Source organism: Notamacropus eugenii, chromosome 3 (genome assembly GCF_028372415.1).
Source record: "Notamacropus eugenii isolate mMacEug1 chromosome 3, mMacEug1.pri_v2, whole genome shotgun sequence".
NCBI lineage: Eukaryota > Metazoa > Chordata > Mammalia > Diprotodontia > Macropodidae > Notamacropus > Notamacropus eugenii.
Genome location: NC_092874.1, coordinates 249,768,225 through 249,789,114, shown reverse-complemented (window position 1 = coordinate 249,789,114; position 20,890 = coordinate 249,768,225). Strand labels below are relative to the sequence as shown.

The window sequence follows — 20,890 nt, the reverse complement described above, 5'->3', positions numbered from 1 at the left end:
GAGAAGACAAGAGTTTTGGGGATCACAAAGCCCTTTCCAGGTACTCTGTCACTCACAACAAGCCTGGGAGGTCAGCACAGCAGATATGAAGACACTGAAGCTCAGTAAGATTAACGAACTTGCCCAAGATCACCCAAATAGAATCAGAGCAGGAGTTGAACCTTGGGCCTCATGACTCAAAAGTTTAGAATTTTATCCAGTAAAATCCTAATTTTTATATTAGTGGAGTGAAATTAAGAAACATCTTAATTTGGGCATCATAATGCAATGTGTTGTTACAAGGAAACTTTCCAGATAGCTAAAATAGTAAAAATGTGTTTCTATTTAATGTTTGGATGGAAATCTTCCTGGTACATTATTTCCCTGCCTCCTTAAACAGAGGGAACCTACATCACAAAAAGACCCAGAGTCAAGTTTCAAAAAATATGAAACGTAACTTAGGTTCCTACTAAAAACCACAAATGAGCAAAAGATTCAATTGACAACAGTTCTCCTTTTGTCCTTCAAGCAACATTCACTTGCCACAAAAATGGTCACGATGGTTCCAGAGAAGTGTATACAGTCATAGGTCTGATCAGAAAGTAAAACAAGCCAAGGTAAACCTCATCTGCTTGTCACTGAGGCTTCAATATTCTAGGTACATGAGTGAATGTGCTTGTAAAATTGGACAAAGTACAAAAAAATGTGACTAGAATGATTTTTAAACTATAACCTGCATTTCTCACTTATCAGTTGGCAGATTTAAACTCACTTCCCCTAAGAAGCCTGCCCTAACTCTACTCCATTTTCTTCTCGCCTTTATTCTTCATCTCTTGACATTTGCAGTCATTATATTAATCACATAGCATTTAGTGTCATAAAGTAACTCCGAAAAGGCAGTTCACCTGCATGTTTACCTCCCTAACTAAATTCTATACTCTTCAACAGCAGAGACCTTGGTTTCTATTTCTTCAGTGGCTTCCATCCCAAATCCGCACAGCAGGTGCTATGGTGCTATACCCACAGCAGGAGATAAGGGTCTGCACCAGGTCAGTTCAAAAGCCAAACTAAGAGAGTTAGGAGCAACAGTCGCACACACTCCTTGCTATGGATTACCCAGAGGATTCTCAGGACTATCAACATTTCTTAATCTCCCAGCTTTCACCAACACCACCACAGCTGCAGAACTCTCTCTCTTCCCTCCCTACACCACCCCTCCCCAAACCACACCTTAGTCTCAAAGCTTTGGAAAACAAAAAAAGGAACTCTTCTCATACAAAGTTTGAGGGACCTTTTTCTCAGGGGTACATGGCACATAAACAAAAACTGACCATGTTCTAGGCATAAAAACCTCACAATCCAGTGCAGAAAGGCAGAGATAATCAATGTATCCTTCTCAGATCATAATGCAATAAAAATTATATGTATAACAGGCCATGGAAAGATAAACCAAAAATTAATTGGAAACTAAGTAATCTAATCCTAAAGAAGGAGTGGGTTAAACAACAAATCACAGAAACAATCAACAACTTCATTCAAGAGAATGACAATAATGAGAAAACCTACCAAATCTTATGGGATATTGCAAAAGCAGTTCTTAGGGGAAGTTTTATATCTTTGAATGCCTACATGAATAAAATAGAGAAAAGGGGGATCAATGACTTGGGTATGCAGCTGAAAAAGCTAGAAAAAGAACAAATTGAAAATCCCCACATAAATACCAAATTAGAAATTCTGAAAACCAAAGGAGAGATTAATAAAATTGGAATTAAGAAAACTATTGAACAAATAACGTTCATAAAACAATGGTTTTATGAAAAAACTAGTAAAATTGATAAACCTTTGATCAATTTGATTAAAAAAAAGAAAAAAGAAAATCAAATTACCACATCAAAAATCAAAGGGGTGAACTCACCTCCAATGAGGAGGAAATTAAAACAATAATTAGAAATTACTTTGTCCAACTTTATGCCCACAAATTCAACAACCTAAATGAGATGGATGATCATTTTAAAAAATATAAATTGCCCAGATTAACAGAAGAGGAAGTTGAATACTTAAACAACCCCATCTCAGAAAAAGAAATTGAACAAACCATCAAAGAACTCCCTAGGAAAAAATCTCCAGAGACAGATGGATTTACAAGTGAATTCTATCAAACGTTTAAAGAACAGTTAATTCCGATACTATATAGACTATTTTTGAAAATTGGGGAAGAAGGAGTCCTCCCAAATTTTTTTTTATGATACCAATATGGTTTTGATACCTAAACCAAGAAAAGGCAAAACAGAGAAAGAAAATTATAGACCAATCTCTCTAATGAATATAGATGTAAAAATTTTAAATAAGATTTTAGCATAACAAATACAACATCTTATCACGAGAATAATACATTATGATCAAGTAAGATTCATACCAGGAATGCAGGGCTGGTTCAATATTAGGAAAACTATTAGCATTATCGATCCTATCAATAACAAAACTAACAGAAACCACATGATTATCTCAAATAGATGCACAAAAAGCTTTTGACAAAATACAACACCCATTCCTATTAAAAACACTGGAGAACATAGGTATAAAGAGAACTTTTCATAAAGTAATAAGCAGCATCTTATTCTAAATAAATCTAAATCTAAAATCTCTAGCAAGCATTATATGCAATGGAGATAAGCTAGATGCATTTCCAATAAGATCAGGGGTGAAGCAAGGATGTCCATTATCACCACTATTATTCAATATGGTACTGGAAATGTTAGCTGTAGAAATTAGACAAGATAAAGAAATTGAAGGAACTAGAACAGGCAAAGAAGAAACTAAGTAATCACTCTTTGCAGATGATATGATGATATACTTAGAGAATCCCAGACATTCAAGTAAAAAACTACTTGAAATAATAAACAACTTTGGCAAAGCTGCAGGTTACAAAATAAACCCACAAAAATCTTCTGTATTCCTATATATTTAAGTAACAAAGTCCAATAGCAAGAGATAGAAAGAGAAATTCCATTTAATAGGGCAGACACTATAAAATACTTGGGAGTTTACCTGCCAAAACAAACCCCGGGATTACATGAACACCATTATAAGACACTTTTCATACAAATAAAATCAGACCTAAGTAAGTGGAAAACATCAGCTGCTCATGGGTAGGCCAAGCCAATATAATAAAAATGACAATTCTACCTATATTAATTTACTTACTTAGTGCCATACTAATTAAACTATCAGATAATTATTTTCTAGAGCTGGATAAAATAATACCAAAATTTATCTGTTAGAACAAAAAGTCCAGACTATCAAAGGGACTAATGAAAAGAAATGCTAGGGAAGGTAGCCTGGCGTTACCAGATCTCAAACTGTATTATAAAGCAGTAGTTATCAAAACTACTTGGTACTGGCTAAGAAAGAGAAGGGTAAGACAAGTGGAATAGGCTAGGTACTCAAGACACAGTAGGCAAAGAATATAGCAATCTACTGTTTAATAAAACCAAGGACCCCAGCTTCTGGGATAAGAACTCACTGTTTGACAAAAACTGCTAGGAAAACTGGATAACAGTGTGGCAGAAACTAGGCATAAACCAATGCCTGACACCGTACACAAGAATAAAGTCCAAATGGGTACACGATCTAGGTATAAAGAGTAATACTATAGACAAATTGGAGGAGCAAGGAATAGTGTATTTATCAGATTTATGGAGAAGGGAAGAATTTTTCACTAAAGAAGAGATAGAAAGCATTATGAAGTGCAATGGTTAATTTTGATTACATTAAACTGAAAAGTTTTTGCACAACCAAACCTAATGCAACCAAAATTCTGAGGGATGTAGTATATTGGGAAAGAATTTTTACAGCTAATGTCAGGGATAAAGGCCTCATTTCTAGAATACATAGAGAACTGAGTCAAATGTACAAGAATACAAGACATTCCCCAATTGATAAATGGTCAAAGGATATGGACAGACAATTTTCAGAGGAAAAAATTAAAGATATCTATAATCTTATGAAAAAATGCTATAAATCACTTTTGATTAGAGAGATGCAAATCAAAACAACTCTGAGGTACCACATCACACCTATCAGATTGGAAAACATGACAGAACAGGAAAATGATAAATGCTAGAGAGGATGTGGGAGAGTTGGAACACTAATTCATTGTTGGTGGAGCTGTGAGCTCATCCAATCATTCTGGAGAGCAATTTGGAACTATGCCCAAAGGGCTACAAAAATGTGCATACTCTTTGACCCAGCAATATCGCTTCTAGGACTGTATCCCCAAGAGATCATAAAAATGGGAAAGGATCCCACATGTACAAAAATATTTATAGCAGCACTCTTTGTGGTGGCCAAGAACTGGAAATCAAGGGGATGCCCATCAATTGGGGAATGGCTGAATAAATTATGGTATGTGAATGTAATGGAATACTATTGAGCTATAAGAAATGATGAACAAGAAGACTTCAGAGAGGCCTGGAAAGACTTATATATGATCTGATACTGAGTGAAAGGAGCAGAACCAGGAGAACTTTGTGCACAGCAACGACTTTTTCTGGTAGAGTTGGAACTTCATAGCAATGCAAGGACTTAAAAAAAAACAAAAATTCCCAATAGTCTTCTAAGGCAAAATGCCCTCCACACCCAGAGAAAGAACTATGGAAGTCAATTGCAGAATGTAGATCATTTTTTTGTGCGTGTATTATGTTTTGGTTTGTTATATGATTTCTCCCATTTATTTTAGTTCTTCTACACAGCATGACTATAGTGAAAATGTGTTTAATAGGAATGTATGTGTAGATCCTATATAGAATTGTATGCCATCTCAGGGAGGGAGGGGAGAGGTGTAGAGTAGGTAGGGGGAAAAAAATCAAAGTTATATGGTAGTGACTGTAGAATACTAAAAATAAATAGAATTAATTAAAAAAAAAGATATATGTGGTAAAGGAAACTTTTACCATGAACAAGGCAGTCTCTTAGACATTCACTATACAAAGAAGGGTACTTTTCTTATTTAGCCAATTTTTAAGTCTGAATAAAGGACATTTTGCTATTATCAAGAAAAAAACAAAAAAGTTTGAAGGCACTAATAACAGCAGCTCAACAAATTATGAACTAAACAACAGACTTCGTTAATCTTAAGTACAAGAAATGATTCATTATCTCAAAAGTTATATCTCAACAGGTTATAATCTTTTTAATCAGCAAATAAGTGTATTAACATACCCACCAAGAACCATCTCAATGAACAATGCTTCTACACTAACATCTTTAATGCTTGAGTCATTTTTCAGTAATATCTGACTCTTCATGACCCTATTTGAGGTTTTCTTGGCAAACATACTGGAGTGGTTAGACATTTCTTTCTCCAACTCACTTTACATATGAGGAAACTGAGGCAAAGAGGGTTAAGTGACTTGCCCATGGGGTCACACAATGAGTGTCTGAGACTGGATCTGAATTGCCAAAGATGAGTTTTCCTGACTCCAGACTCAGGATTCTATTTGCCACCAACTTTAATGCAAACATATCCAAATACAAGTATATATAGCTCATAGTGCTTTCATTTATAAAAATGCTCTCCTTAACAGCAATTCTGCACAAATACTATTATTCCTATTTTAGAGAAAAGGAAACTAAGGATCAGAGAGGCCAGATGATTTGACCAAGACCAAACAGCTAAGCATCACGGCCAGGACTTGAGATCAAGTCCTTTGACCTGAAGCTCAATAACCTGTACATTAACCATGATGCTGTGAAACTCTAATGTAATATTAGTCTTCATATGTATTATTCCTATGGAACTATCTCCTTGAACATCACAAACAATCTGTATTCAAGTCACATTACTCCCTCATTGTCAAAGCTATAATTTAATAGCCAACTATAGTTACTTCACAATAACATACCAACCCCCAGCAGCTGTTACATGAGGTAGCCACTTCTGGTCCCCATTCTGGTATAAGAGTCTTTAGAAAACTTTAAGCTCTGTCCTGACAGGTGCCACTCACTTAGAATGCATGGTAGGCCACATGCCTATTCTAGGAATAACTGCCACAAGGTCTCTCTAGTTTTTCCAATCCCACTTGAGTACTACATAGGGAAATGTCAACAGTGCCTTAGTTTAGGTCTCATTAAGCAGGGATGGAAAAATATAATAGCTCTCGGAGACCATATTTCTTCAAAGATCTATTTTACTGAAGAAGAAAATGCTTTTTATATCAAACATTAGGAAAGGGATGGGACCTATGATTTCACTGACATAGCAAACTCCCCACTGAGGAAGTTCCAGCTATCAATGCGTACTTTATCTTCAACTTCTAGTCTCAGAAAATTTCCTAAAGTACTGAGATGTTAAGTGGCTCAAGGTCATACAGTCTATATATGTTACAGGCAAGACTTAAACCCAGGTCTTCCTGGCTTCAAGGCCATTTTCAATCCATTACACCACAGTGCCTCTCCATCAACTGTTAAGTTACTCAGACCACTAAAGACATAAGATATAAAAATGAAGCTGAGAATATTTGAATTTGAATTACTAGGCCAATTTAAAATATTTTCTAGGAGGCTAGGCCCAACCCGTACCATTTTATTAAAGTATATTGGAAGGAATAGTGAATCTATAGTAGTCAGGAGATACAGTTAGGGATGCTTTGCTTCAACCAAATAAATCATAACTTTAAGGAAGGAGAGGTCTGTGTAGTTACAGCCTACCTCTTAAAAGGAGGAAACAATCTGCCGAATGTAAGATTATGGCTTGCTTGAGTTATTTTGAGGGGATTTCACTGGCCTTTCTACCTAAAAGGGCTATGTACTACTTGGAAGAAATTTTCCAGAAAGGGGTTTGAGAAAGCAAAGATTATAAACTGAGGGGTCTGACAGAGCATTTTAATTGATCATTCCCTTCAAGAAGTGAGAATATGGGGAGGACTACCTAGGACAAGTAGGAATGGAAAAAAAGAGAATAGGAAGCAACTTAATCAACTAGGCCTTGGGGTCAAATGGTCTAGGGAAATTATGGGGACGTTTGGGATATCTAATATATAGGGTTTAACACCCTGAGGCCTGAATCTGATTCATCATCTTTCCCATTTCATAGATGAATCTCCCTAATGACTTCTCTCAGCTAAAAACCTTGCCATTTAGCTTACTTTAAAGTTTTTAAAAATTAAGGCTATTCAACATGAGCTCCCTTTTTCCCCATTCTCTTTATCTCAACAGCCCTTAACATCACCTACTCTCTCTTGCTTTCCCCACATCTCTGACAAAAAAAATGGCCTCTCTCTCTGACAAGGCCAATCCTTCTACATGTGTGCTTAATCCCAACCCACTCCCCCTTCTCCACCCCTCCTCTTTCAAATCAGCAATCTCTTCCTTTCAACTGGTTTTTTTCCTCACTGCTTTCAATCATGTCCAAATTTTCCCCATTATTAAAAGAAAAAATCCACCTCTTTCCCATTTACTGAGAGTACTCCCCAAACGCTCTGGGTCCCTTTTTTCTTCTCCCTCCATACTGTCATCAGTTTCCAAGGATTTAAGCACATCTCTACATATATGATTTCCAGTTCTATAAACCCAGCCCTGGGGCAGCTAGGTGGTGCAGTGGATAGAGCACCAGTGCAGGAGTTCAAATTCAGACCTGAGTTCAAATCTCACCTCAGACACTTGACACTCACTAGCTGTGTGACCTTAGGCAAGTCACTTAACCCCAAATGCCTTATCCTGGGTCATCTCCAGTCATCCTGATGAATATCTGGTTACTGGATTCAGATGGCTCTGGAGGAGAAGTGAGGCTGGTGACCTGCACAGCCCTCCCTCACTCAAAACAAAGTCTAGTGCAAGTCACGTCATTATTTCTCTGATGGCATGGTCTTCTTTGGCAACGAAGGACAAACACACAAATCCAGCCCTATTCTCTCCCTCAAGATTCAGTCCTGGAGCAACAATTTTTTATTGTACTTTTCAAACCTAATATCCCAGAGATATCTTAAATTCAACATGTCTAGAATTTAACTCATTTTCTTCTCTCTAAAACCCTCCTCTCTCCCAAACTTCTCTATTTCTATTGAAAGCAATATCATACTTCCAGTGACTCTCTGATTTGTAATCCTAGCATCATCTCCAACTCTGCAGTTTCCCTCACCCTACATATTTAGCTGACAAATTTTACCAATTCTAATTTCACACCTTCTCTTGCATCTAAAGCCTTCTCTCCACTCACACAGGTTGCCCACCTTAGCTTACATCTTCTAACCACCTCTTGAATTATTACAAGAGCTTCCAAGTCAGTTTCCCTGCCTCAAGTCACTCACCACTCCAATCAACCTAAACAATGCAACCAAAGTAACTTTAAGTGTAAATCTGACCATGTGATTTCCCTCCTCAACCAACTCCAGTGGCTTCCTACTGCCTTTAGGATAAAAAGATAAACTCCTCTGGTTAGCTTTAAAAGCACTTTACAATCTAGCACCAACCTACCTTTGCAAACTGGTTAAATATTATATATCCCTATCCAGCACTCCATAATGCAGCTAAACTGGCCTTCTTCCTGTTCCTCACTCACCACACCCTACTTTCCATCTCTATGCTTTGTAACTGAGTGTCTCTCATGCTTGGAATTCACTCTCTTTACCTCACAGAGGCTGTCTTTTCCTTTAATATATCACTTTAAAATGTCACCATATTCTGCATGGTGGCCATAAACTGATAGCACTTCCCTCACAACCTACTTTGCACTTAACTATTTTATATATTTGTATTTGCTAACTTTACATTTATGCTGCATATATTTTTATGTTTTGGTTATCTTCCCTGTGAGAGTATGACACTGACAGTAGGAACTGTTCATTTTTTGCACTTGTATCCTTAGGACTTAGCAGAATACCTAGCACAGACAAGATATTTAATAAATACGTGTTGACTGACTGATTATATGGCAAGCTGGGCAGATTTCAGCTTGCCCTCTTTTTTTTTTTCTCCAGCTTGCCCTCTTTAAGACCTTGAGAGTCAAACTATCAGAAAGAGATTTTTGAATGGAAGAGAAAAGATTTAAAAGTCCTCACAAAAGAAATTCTAAATTAGCTGAGGCACAGAAACGCGTACTATTTGACAAATTATGATTGAGGATGCCTGAAATGGGGATGAAAGATTCTAGAGAAATGTAAATACAGTTGTTACCTAACCTGACAAATAACCTTGCCATTTTCTGGGAAACAACATATATCAGAATACAGGAAGACAGGACTAAATGTTATAAATCAAAATCATCCAGGCTCTAAAAATATCAGGTATATAAAGGATTAGTAACAATAACAGGCACTAGCGATCAGCAAGAACTTTAAAGATGCAAAAAATCTTTTTAGAAGGGAATTTAAGAGCACTTACCCAAATCAAAATCATACATACAATAGGTCATCAAAATGTCATGAAGTAAAATCAATCCTGGATTATCTTTGCCTTCATAAAACTTGTTTGTTCGGTCTGTTCTCTTAACGTCTTTTTCTGAAAAGAAAAAAAAAGTCACAGTAATGTAAATGCTTCTCAGAACCAATTATATTAAGTTCAAATCTTAAAAACTGCAACATTTTTCCTTATTATTGATTTTGCATTGTTTCCAAGTTTTAAAATATAGAATAATGAAATCATCAAATGTCATTTTAAATGCTTTGAAGTAGCTTTACACAAAGTAAAATACAAAAAGCTTCTTTAAAATGAGATGATTTACTTGAGAATAGATTTTCCTTTTTGTTCATTTTCTACATACATCCGTAGAAATTTTTTAATTAAATGGTAGAAAAAGTTTTCAGTAAATTAAAAGCAACACTGAAGAATATTTATTTACTTAGAAATAAAATATGTGATATTTAAAATAAGCAATGAAAACTACTATGCAATCAAGTTTAATCAAAAGGATTTTGTTTCATTCATAATTACTTGGTTTTGAAAAATATTATGAACTTCTCATTTGTCATGGCCCATCATCATTTATTTCAAGTCGTTTATTTATTCTCAGGCATCAGCATTCAATCAAAAATTTATTACAGATTTTTACTGTGCTAAAATAAAAAATAAATTGTAAGTTCTCTCCAAAAATTATTCTATGGCTTTAAAAAGATATTATGATATAGTACAATTGGATGTCTGTCTTCTGAAGTTATATAACCATTTCCCTATTTTAATTCAATACTAAATCATCACTACAAAGGAATTTGGAGAAATTCCAAATTATAAACTTATTACTCTGTAATCAATTCAATTTGAGTATATCTCTGTCTTCCAACCTTACCCCCTCAAATATATGTGAATTGAAAAAAATTTATACTATACTGAGGGAGGGTTGACTTTTTACCAATCAGTAATCAACCAAAATCAATAAGAAAACACTGATTTAGATATATTCTGGATCAGGTTGTTAGGTGTTGTTTTTGTTTTTATTTTTAACATTCCCCCTCTTCAACATTTTGTTTCTAATACAGTAATGTTCTCAAAGAAGTAAATTTACACCTCTAAAATGGGCAAGCAAAGTAGGATCTTTTGCTGTTTTTGTTTTACTAAAAGTGCCTCTGATTAAATAATGTGACTGAGGAGGATCTTTCCCACTCATTGATGGGTCTGGGAAGATTTGTAGGAAAGCCCACACCTTTTGTTAATGAGGCACTGGTTCTCAAGGGACATGATGCCCTCTGGCTCTAAAAAATGTATAAATACTCTGAGGATGAGGTTTTACTTTGGCGCTTAGTTTCTGGAAGAAGGTTTGTGTGACAGATGAGACTCTGCAAAGCTGCTAAGAAGGCCTCCAGCTTTGAAAATTCAGATGTTACTGCTTCCCTCTCTGATAACTATGGTTAGAAAGTTGCTGTCTGTTGAATTGTGATGTATTGCTTACTATCAGACAATCTGGAAGTACTGTCTGCTGATTTTAGATTTCTCTGTATTTTTTCTGAAGTTCAGGGCACTGACTTTTTCCCCTGAACTAATTGAATGATATATGTGCTTGATTAAAGTGATTGTTAACCCCTCAAAAGTTGCCTTTCCTTTCAGAGAAGCAGATCAAAGAACCTGCGATAGCAGGCCACCCCCCTCCCCCCCCGGGTACCTCAGGGTGCTGTTACAAATGGTAAGAAACTTTCCATTATATGTGTGTATGTGTGTGTATGTGCATGCATGCGTGCATATGTGTATGTGTGTATGTGTGTGTATGTGCATGCATGCATGCGTGTGTGTGTGTGTGTGTGTGAACCAGTCAACAAAAATAATGAATTATAAACTTAATAGCAGTTTTTTGGTCTATGTCAAACTGCCCATCTTCAACTGATAACTGATAATCCTACATCCAAAGAAAATTTTGGTAGCCAGAAAGTACTCTGTTGACCAACCTACTGGATGTCCCGTAGACATCTTAAACTCAATGTGTCCAAAAGTGACTTTGTTATCTTTTCCCAAAAAAACCATCCCAACTTCAAACCTTCTCAATCATTGTCAAAGGTACCACCATCTTCCTAGATACCTAGTGTATACATAGGCTCACAACCCAGATGTCATCCTCAAATACTCACTCTCTCTCTCTCTCACCCCCCATATCCAATCTGTTGTCAAGGCCTACGGATTCTACCTTACCAACATCCCTTATGTATATCCCTGTCTTTCCTCTGACAATGTCACCAACCTGGTGCAGGCCTTCATCTCTTCTTCCTGCCATACCAGACCATCCTCTCTTTAGCCCTCAAAGTGATTTTCCCTAAAGCAAAAATCCAACCATCTCACTCCCCCCATTCACTAAACTACAGTGGCTCCTATAACCTCCAGGATCAAATTTACAATCCTCAGTCTGGCATTCAAAGCCTTTGATAATCATCCCACCCAGACCTTCCCAATCTTCTTCCACTTCACACCCCTTCAACCCTTAATGTACTCTGATCCAGTGACACTGGTCACCTAGCTATTCCTTAAACAAGACACATCATTCTCCTGATCCCAGCATTTTCACTGGCTATCCCTCACTCAAAGAATGCTCTCCCCTCTTGCCTCTACATCTCCATACCTCCCTTTCCTAGCATCCTTCAGTTCCTAGCAAAAATCCCACCTTCTGAAAGAAGCCTTTCACAATCTTTCTCAATTCTAGTAGCATCTCTCTGCTGCCTATTTCCTATTTATTTTCCATATATCTTATTTGTACAGAGTTGTTTGCATGCTGTCTCCTCCATTGGATTGTGAGCTCCTCAAAGGCAGGGATTGTCTTTTGTCTTTCTTTATACACCCAATGCTTAGTACAGTGCCTGGCGCACAGCAGGCTCTTAATATATGTTTAATGACTGATAGTGGATTTGTAATATATCCATTAGAGCTAAGGAACTGCATGTCTGCCTATCCAGTACAACTTTATCCGTACACACCTTTAAACGTGCCACAGAAGGGCCTACACCAAATGTGCTGGAGGGCCTTTCTCAAACTCTCCAGACATCTCAGGGATGAAGCAAGAAGGCTATCTATCTCTTGGATTTTTAATTATAATTAGTCCATTTTTTCCTAATTGCAGGTTTCTTATAAAAGTTTTATAAAAAATAAAACCTCTTTACAATTAAAATTTATGAAAGTGATCTATGCCCAATACCTCAAAATCCAATGTCTCTGCAACCTCTTCCAAAATGGTATCAGCCTCCAAATACTGTACTGAAGGTGCTCTAAAAATACCAACAGAGTGGTATTTTTTGGTCTCTTGACAATGATGACAACCACTCTCTATTTCTGGATACTCTCTCTCTTCCCTTGGCTTTAAAGATCACTCTCTCACTCTCCTACCTCTCCTAATGCTCCTTTTCTCCACATTTTCCTACTTTTCTTACTGTTCCTTCCTTATAGTGTCTACTCTCACTGAGTTCTCAATTTCTTCCCAAATCTAACATGAATATTTTCAAGAGTCTGGTCTTAGACCTCTTCTCTCTACATAGTTTCTCCTTTAGCAATATCCCTCCAAAGGCTTTAAATACTACCTCTATGTGGATGATACCCAGATCTCTATTTCCTGTCTTGACCTATCTTTTGAATTCAAAAGATTTGTTTCCAGCTCTCTACAAGGCATCTCCATTTAAATAGCACATCAGCACCTCTAATTCAACAAGTCCAAAACTGAGTTACAAACTGGACTCAATTCTTCCTTCGCATAACTTGATTATTCACTCAGTCACCAAAATTGTGGTAACCTTGTTATATCTTGATTCTTCCCTTTTCAAATTTAATAATTAACATGCCCTGGCAGTTTCATCTTTGTAATATCCCCTGCATCTAATCCATCCTCTCCCTAGTTCCACGGCCACCACAACAGCAGGCCTCCATTTTTCACCTCCAGACATTATAATAATAACCTAGCAGAACTTCTTGCCTCAATTGCCCATACTCCAAAATTTATACAATTGCCAGGATAACCTCAGTAGAGGCATAAAAATCTGGTCTTATGGGCTTAAGAACTTTCAGTGACTACTTATTACCCAGCAGCTAGGTGGCAAAATGGATAAAGCACCAGCCTGGAGTCAGAAAGACTCCTCTTCTTGAGTTCAAATACAGCCTCAGACACTTATTAGCCATGTGACTCTGGGCAAGTCACTTAACCCTGTTTGCCTCAGTTTCCTCATCTGTAAAATGATCTGGAGAAGTAAATGGCTAACCACTACAGTATCTTTGCCAAGAAAACCCCAAAAGGGGTCACAGAGTCAAACACAACTGATTAAACAATACCAACAACTTCTCCACCAAGTAAAGTATTTAATTCTGCTTGGCAAGTAAAGCCCTCCATAACCTAATACCACACTCCAGCCTTGCAAGTATTAGACCCTACCAAGTTTTCTACACTACAGCCAAAATGAACAAATTTCCCCCATCTACCTATTCCCAACAAGCACTTTAACAGGCAAAACCCCTCTGACTTTGCTCAGATTGCTTTCTTCTCTATCACTGGAAATGTCTACTGCCTTTTCTTTATCTGGTGAATCTTTACCCATTAAAAGTTAACGTTCAATTCAAATGCCACCTCCTCAAACCCAGACCAGTCCATCTTGCCACAAACTACTTCTCTGCCTCCACCTCCACAACTATTGTATCTTCTGTAGCACTCCACACACTCTTTCCCCCTTTAAAGTTCCGTTTTACATGTTCTCTTCCTCCACTAAAATATAAGATTCTTGAGGGCAGGGATTGTCTTTCTTTTCACTGTATTTTTATTCCCATAACAGTGCAGTGCTTGATATTTAATGAGTGCTAAATAAATGCTTTATGTGTCTATCTAAGGAAGAATGTGGGTAATTATAAGTGTGAAATCATAAAATAAAACCAACAGAGCTTCCATTGTAGTCTGGGGTACTGTCTGTACTTAAAAGCAACTGAATTTTTTAAAAAATAGGCATCTTAATTAAACTTTTAAATAATTCAGCGTAGCATTACCATAATAAACATCAAATAGATTTTACTGTTTTATCTTTTCTATTAATAAAAGGAATTTAATCATTTACTTTCCTATAATAGTCTAAAGGTATCACGGGTCAATGAATAAGAGAACTGGTTTCAAAGTAAGGAAGACTTGGTTTCAAGTTTCATACTTGCCTGATATAGACTGAGTAACCCTAGAAAAGCCACAAGTTCTCAGTACTCTTGGCAACTTATATATATTATACCATATTAAGCACTAATGACAACGAATAAAAGACAAAAAAACTGTGCTTGCCCTCAAGCAGCTCACATTCTAATGAAAAAAAAAACATGCAAAAACAACTACATAAATACAAGATATATACAATGTAAATGAAAGATTATCTCAAAGGGAAAGTATTAGCTCTAGGAGGGAAACTAGAAAAGGTAGAAGGTAACATTTTAGCTGAGTCTAAAAGGAAGTCAGGTGATCTGGGAGGAAGAAATGAAGAAGGAAAGCATTCTAGACACCACGGAAGGTGGAGCTGGGGGGATGTAAACCAGTGAAAAGGCACAGAGTTGGGAGATGGAGTGGAGCGTCATGTTCAAGGAAAAGCAAGAAGGCCAGTGTCATTGATCATATAGTATGTGAAGGGGAATAAATATTTGATCCTGGAGCTAACAGGAATTTATTTAGTAGGGGGCAGTCATGGTCAGACCTGTGTTCTCTGGCACTCGAATGAAGAACGGCAGAGAGAGACCAACTAGAAAGCTACTGCAATAGTCCAGACATGAGGTGAGAAGTCTTATACCAATCTGGCAACTGAGTGAATGGAGAAAAAGGGACACATGCAAGAGATGCTGGGAAGGCAGAAATGACAAAACTTGGCAACAGATCAAATACATAGAGTGAGAGTCCTGGAACCTGATACTGAGTCTGCACATCTGAGCGCCTGGGAGGATGTTGGTGCTGCCCTCAACAGTAACAGGAAATTCAGAAGAGGGTTGGGTTTGGGGGGAAAGGTAATTGAGTTATATTTTGGACATGATGAACTTCAGACGTCTACAGGATATCTAGTTTGAGACATCCAATAAGCAGTCTGATGATGTGAGATTGGAGGTCAAAGGAAGTTAGAGCTGGCTAAGAAGATCTGCGAACCATTCACTTACAGATAACTGAAACTATGGGAGCTGATGAGATCACCAAGTGAAATAGTAAAGAGGGAGAAGAGAAGTTGGCCAAAAACAGAACTTACTGTGGCTGGTAAACATGATCTGGATGAAGATACAGCAAAGAAGACTGAAAAGAAGGAGCCAAGCAGGAGAACCAAGACAGGGCAATGCCAGAGAGAAAAAAGTATAGGAGAAGAAGGTAATCAACAGTGTCAAAGGCTACAAGAAGTCAAGAAAGATAAAGAACTGAGATAAGGCCAGCAGACTGCAACTGAGAGATCATTGTTAACTGCTGAGGAAAACAGTTTGAGTTGAATGTTGAGGTTAGAAGTCAGACTCTAGAGTTAGAAGAGGGAGAAGTGGAGGCACCAAGTCAGATGGCTTTCTAAAGTTTAGTAGGAAAGACACAGGGACAGAAAAGGGACAGAAAACATAGGATGACCACAAGCCAGCATAAGAGAGTATCTTTTTAAGGATGGAAGACACATGAATGCCTTGGTAGGCAGCCAGGGGGAAAACACTAAAAAGGGAGAAATTAAAGATTAATGACAGAAAGAGGACAACAGAAGAGGCAATCTACTAGAAAAGACAGAATGAAATGAGATCACATGTGTACGTAGAGGGGTTTGCCTTGGCAAGGAGAAGGGCCACAACTTTCTATGAAACAAAGGTAGAGCAGATAGTGGAGGGAAATATTTGAATGATATGAAATAAGAAAAGGGTAAAAGGAAGGAATATTCAACAAATGTCCTCAAATTTTTGGGTGAAGTAAGAGACCTCAGCTAAGATAGGGAAATGAGGTGCCATGAGAAGTTGGAGGAATGAAAGGCCAGAACAAACTTCTCGATTTCCATTGGGAATTATGCTATAAAAGTGAAAAACTGCTCTTACACTTTAACCCAGTAATTCCAGCACTACATATATACCCCACAGAAGTCAAACAGAAAAAAAACAATCTAACGTATATCATAACAGCGACATTCTTTGCAGAAACAAAGAAATGAGAACAAAATCAGTGTCCAAGAAAAATCTATAGCATATAAACGTAAAAGGAACTTTACCGTAGAGTAAGAAATAACAAACACAAACAACTTATACAACGATTTATATATTTATAACAGTGTAAGAAAATAATAACTTCAAAAGACTTAAGAACTCTGCTCAATGTAATAACTAAGCACAATGTCACTAGTACTAATTTGTTTTGCTTGACTATGTTTACATGTTACAAAGATGGATGGGTTAGTCTTTTTATTTCTGTTGTTATTGTTGTTTAATATGGTGAGATTTAGGAATGGAAAGAGCAAGAGATAGTCAATGATAGTGATGCCCCACCAAAAAAAGATAAAGAAAAAAAGTCATTGAATCATTTGGAGATTCAGATAAGTAGGAGAGTTCTGAAGGATATTAAAAGGAAGTCAAACTCAGAATAATGGAACAAATAAATGAAGGTTCCAGCAAGCAGAAAATTGAACATAACTACTTTCTCCTGGCAAAGAGGCAAGAGACTACTAAGGTAGAATATTGGATATACTATCAGATATGGTCTCTGTATCTGATATTTATGCTTACCTTTTTTGTCTTGTTTTTTGGGGGTTTTTTTTTTTTTTTGCTGATACAGGGGAGGGTTTAGTAGGAAGATGGAGAATTTGGGAATGACTGGTTTAAAGACAAGAAAACAGCAATAAAATGTATTTTTAAAAGTAGAAATGTGCAATGTTTTAGAAGCCTTCCTATCACAAACAGTGAAACATTTTACATTTAAGTACATAAAGGGGTGAGTTTCAATTATGTAGCAAGTTCACTTAATCAACCACAGGATGAAGAACCACACAATGAAATCTGCATGCAACGCATCCTCCATCTTTTCAGTTTTTCATTTCTATTTTCTGACCTACAACTCCAAGTTCCAAAATGTGAAGCATAAAAGTTATTTCTCTAGCCTTTTAAAAATATTTTAAGTTAACCACCTCCTTCCCCATCATTGGCATTTCCAAATTCATAAAGGAAAATTACCTATAAGGTTCCTATAATCCCTCAGTCTTGAGTTTCTTTTCTCTTGCTCCTCACTGACAGACTTCCACTGCAATTTCATCCGGAAGTATTCATCACTGAAGAAGAAAATAATTTTATCAAGAGAAACTTTTTACGCAGTCTATTTTTATAATTTGAGAACTCTTAATTTTTCTACAAAAACAAATCAAGGTATAAAGGAATTATCAAAAGTATTTAAGATGCTTAGGGGACACAATTTCATAATAATGCCATCATGATGAAATCCTTTAAGTTATCATCATCAGACTGAAAATAATAACTCAAATTTATATAGTATTTTATGGTTTACAAAGTGATTTTCTCACAACTCTGTAAGGTAGATGGTATAAGTAGTGATGTCCCCATCATACCGATGAGGAAACTAAGTAAAGTTACTTGTTCACAGTTACACAATAATAAAGTATCTAAAACAGGATTTGAACCCAGATCTATCCACTCCAAATCTCTCACTTCTTCCAGTACATCAATTAATCAATAAATGAACAATTTTTAATTGCTTCTAAGCCGGGTGCTAGATTAAAGACTTGCAAAAAAAAACTTCATATAGGCAACAGGAATCTAGTCAGAATAAAAAATATTTACATCATTTCTTGAAATTCAACCTACTAAATAATACTGTGATCATAAAATACACTAGTCATTTAGGTTTCTAAAGCAATTATAAAGAAAAACACTTATAATAAAAAGTTATCTTTAGCATATCAGGAATTTTGGCAGCATGATAAAGCAGAAATAACACTGAATTTGAAGTGAAGTTTTTGATGTTCAAATCTCAGTTTACTACTTTATGACCTTGGGCAAAACATTTAACTTCTGTGGCCTCAGTTTTCCCAGCTAATTCCAATGATCTTTGAGACACTGGCAAAATATATAAAATAGTAATGAAATCTTATACTATTTAATTACAGTGATATCCTTGGCAGAAAATACATATGAACCACTGTCACAAAGAACAATTTTGAAATCCCTAAGTAGAAAATTTGATCTGAAGAAAATCTGAATTATGCCTACTTATATCTTATTCTCTATCAATAAACGTAATGCAAAACTATAAACTCTTAATTCTTTCATTGTAGAAGGGAAAAAACAGTAAATGAACTGCATTTTTCTAATTTTATTATTTAATGAATGTTAATCTTGTTCAAGATATCTGTAAAAGCCTCCTAAGACAACCAATATGATGATGAACAGACTATTTTAACTAATATAGGGCAGTTCTCAAAAGGCTACTAAATTTTTGAAGCATTTTGAATCAATAATCCACATGTATAACTTCTTAACAATTCTCAAGAATTTCCTCTCACAAAACTATGAAATAAGTAGCATAAGAATTATCACCTCCATTTTGAGAAAACTGAACACAGAATCTATTGTCATACAACTTGGCAGTGCAGAGGACAAAATTTGAAACTAAATCTCCAAGATCCAAGTCCAATGCTCTTTCCAAATGATATCAGACATGAGAATAATGTTTTTCCCAATCCCCAAAGCAATCCTAAAGTTCTCTTACAGTTCACAATGTCATAATGATGATGCATCTGATGACGATTAACACTTATGCCCGATGTATCACATATTAACAGAACTCTTAACTGTGTTTCCATTTTTTAAGAAAAATTTTCACATGTCAATTACCTGAAATATCCCATATCTTACCGTTATATCTATGTTCATTTATATGGATGAGTTACTACTCATTTTTTAAATAAAATACTTAATTAAATTCAACAAATATTTATTAAATGCCTACTAAGTATGGCACACTGTGCTAAATACTTACGTTTTTAATTTTTGCAAATGAATTCTTTCTTCCTTAGTACTATCCCAAGGAAAATATCCTAGAAGGAATTTCCATGCTTGTTTTCTCAACACATAACTGAGTCCCTGAAGTAAGTGCATATTAAATAAATTAGTAATAATGAAAGACTGATTGTAGAACCTGCTCCTAACCTATGACATAGTAAGGTTAAATATATACGGAATTTACATTAAAAGGTGTCAATTCAATGAATATTATATTTTCCTTACATCCCTCTGAAACACTTGAATTTCTCAGGAGCTAGATGGCATGAGCTTGAGGTCCATGACTAATAAGTAGATTATAAAGACCAATCGGGTTGGTACAATGGTTGATATAATGATACCAGATACTGTCACTCTGCCACACCCATAGGCCATGGAAATCTACAGAGACAAGGAATGCTTTCCCCCTAACTTCCCAGTAACTCCTCCCTCTGACTCCCAAGGAGCTCAACAGATTTCAGCATCAGCACCCCATTTCATCAGGAAAGCTTGGGGCTTCAGGGAAATAAAATATCTCTTCCCTTGAATAACCTATGATATAACAGTTAAATTACCCCTCTGAATATCATTTGCTTCATGCTATCTACATTTAAGATTCTTCCTTCTGAATCCATGTTCTTAGACCACTCATCCAGGGACACAGGATCTCTCCTCTGAACTACAGGTCGTTCTCCTAAATCAATCTAAAAAGGAAAGGTAAGTTACAAACTTTACACCATTATTCGATGACAGGCAATTACCTCTTAATACAAAAAAATGAAATAACAGTATGTGTTGGACATTATAAGTATCCTCACTTTTTAAAATGTTCTTCCACTTATTTTCTCATTTCATAAACTCATTTAGTAAGCAACATCTTAACTACCTAGTATAGTTGGCATCAAACACGTTTTCCCTCCACTAAAAAACACATAAATGTTGGGTACTAAGGAAAAAAAAAACACACACACAGAATCTCAAATTTAGAGCTATAAAGAATATGAGAAACACCCAGACACCAGGAGCCCTTAAACTCCCCCCACCTTTTTTTCGTCATGGCAGTCTGGTGAAGCCTATGGAATCCTCAGAATAACATTCCAAATAAAATAAGCTATGTAAAAAAACTAAAGCAACCAAATGTATTGAAATTGTTATTTAAAAAGTTCACAGACCCATGGCTATAACCCCTGATCTAATCCAACTTGCTCCTTTTATTAACTGAAGAAATTAAGGCCTAGGGAGACGAAATGGTTTTTTGCAGGGTATCACACACAGGTAGTTAGACAAAAGAGCTAGATGCTTTAACTCCAAGACCAAACTCTCTGAAAAAATCTCACATGGAAGCAACTTATAAAGTATGCAACAAACTATTCAATCTAGTGCACTACATTACTTTTTTTTTAATTTGGTTATAAAGTTATTTTATGAATCATCACCTAGAATATATTTTTACCATTAAAAGATGTCATTTTTAAGTAAATGATCCATGACCCATTAAGCAACATTAATA

At 36.1% G+C, this 20,890-nt stretch overlaps 1 protein-coding gene across 3 annotated transcripts in view; it reads right to left on the bottom strand.

The window, feature by feature from the left end:
- TBC1D15 (TBC1 domain family member 15) overlaps window positions 1-20,890 on the bottom strand; it is a 107,735-nt gene that overhangs the window by 25,750 nt on the left and 61,095 nt on the right. For all 3 annotated transcript variants that reach the window (XM_072655391.1, XM_072655390.1, XM_072655392.1), the window contains 4 exons: window positions 19,956-20,084; window positions 19,379-19,482; window positions 17,560-17,654; window positions 9,358-9,474 (listed from right to left, as the gene is read on the bottom strand). In XM_072655391.1, coding sequence (XP_072511492.1) covers window positions 9,358-9,474; window positions 17,560-17,654; window positions 19,379-19,482; window positions 19,956-20,084 — 445 coding nt within the window. The remainder of the gene's footprint in view (window positions 1-9,357; window positions 9,475-17,559; window positions 17,655-19,378; window positions 19,483-19,955; window positions 20,085-20,890) is intronic.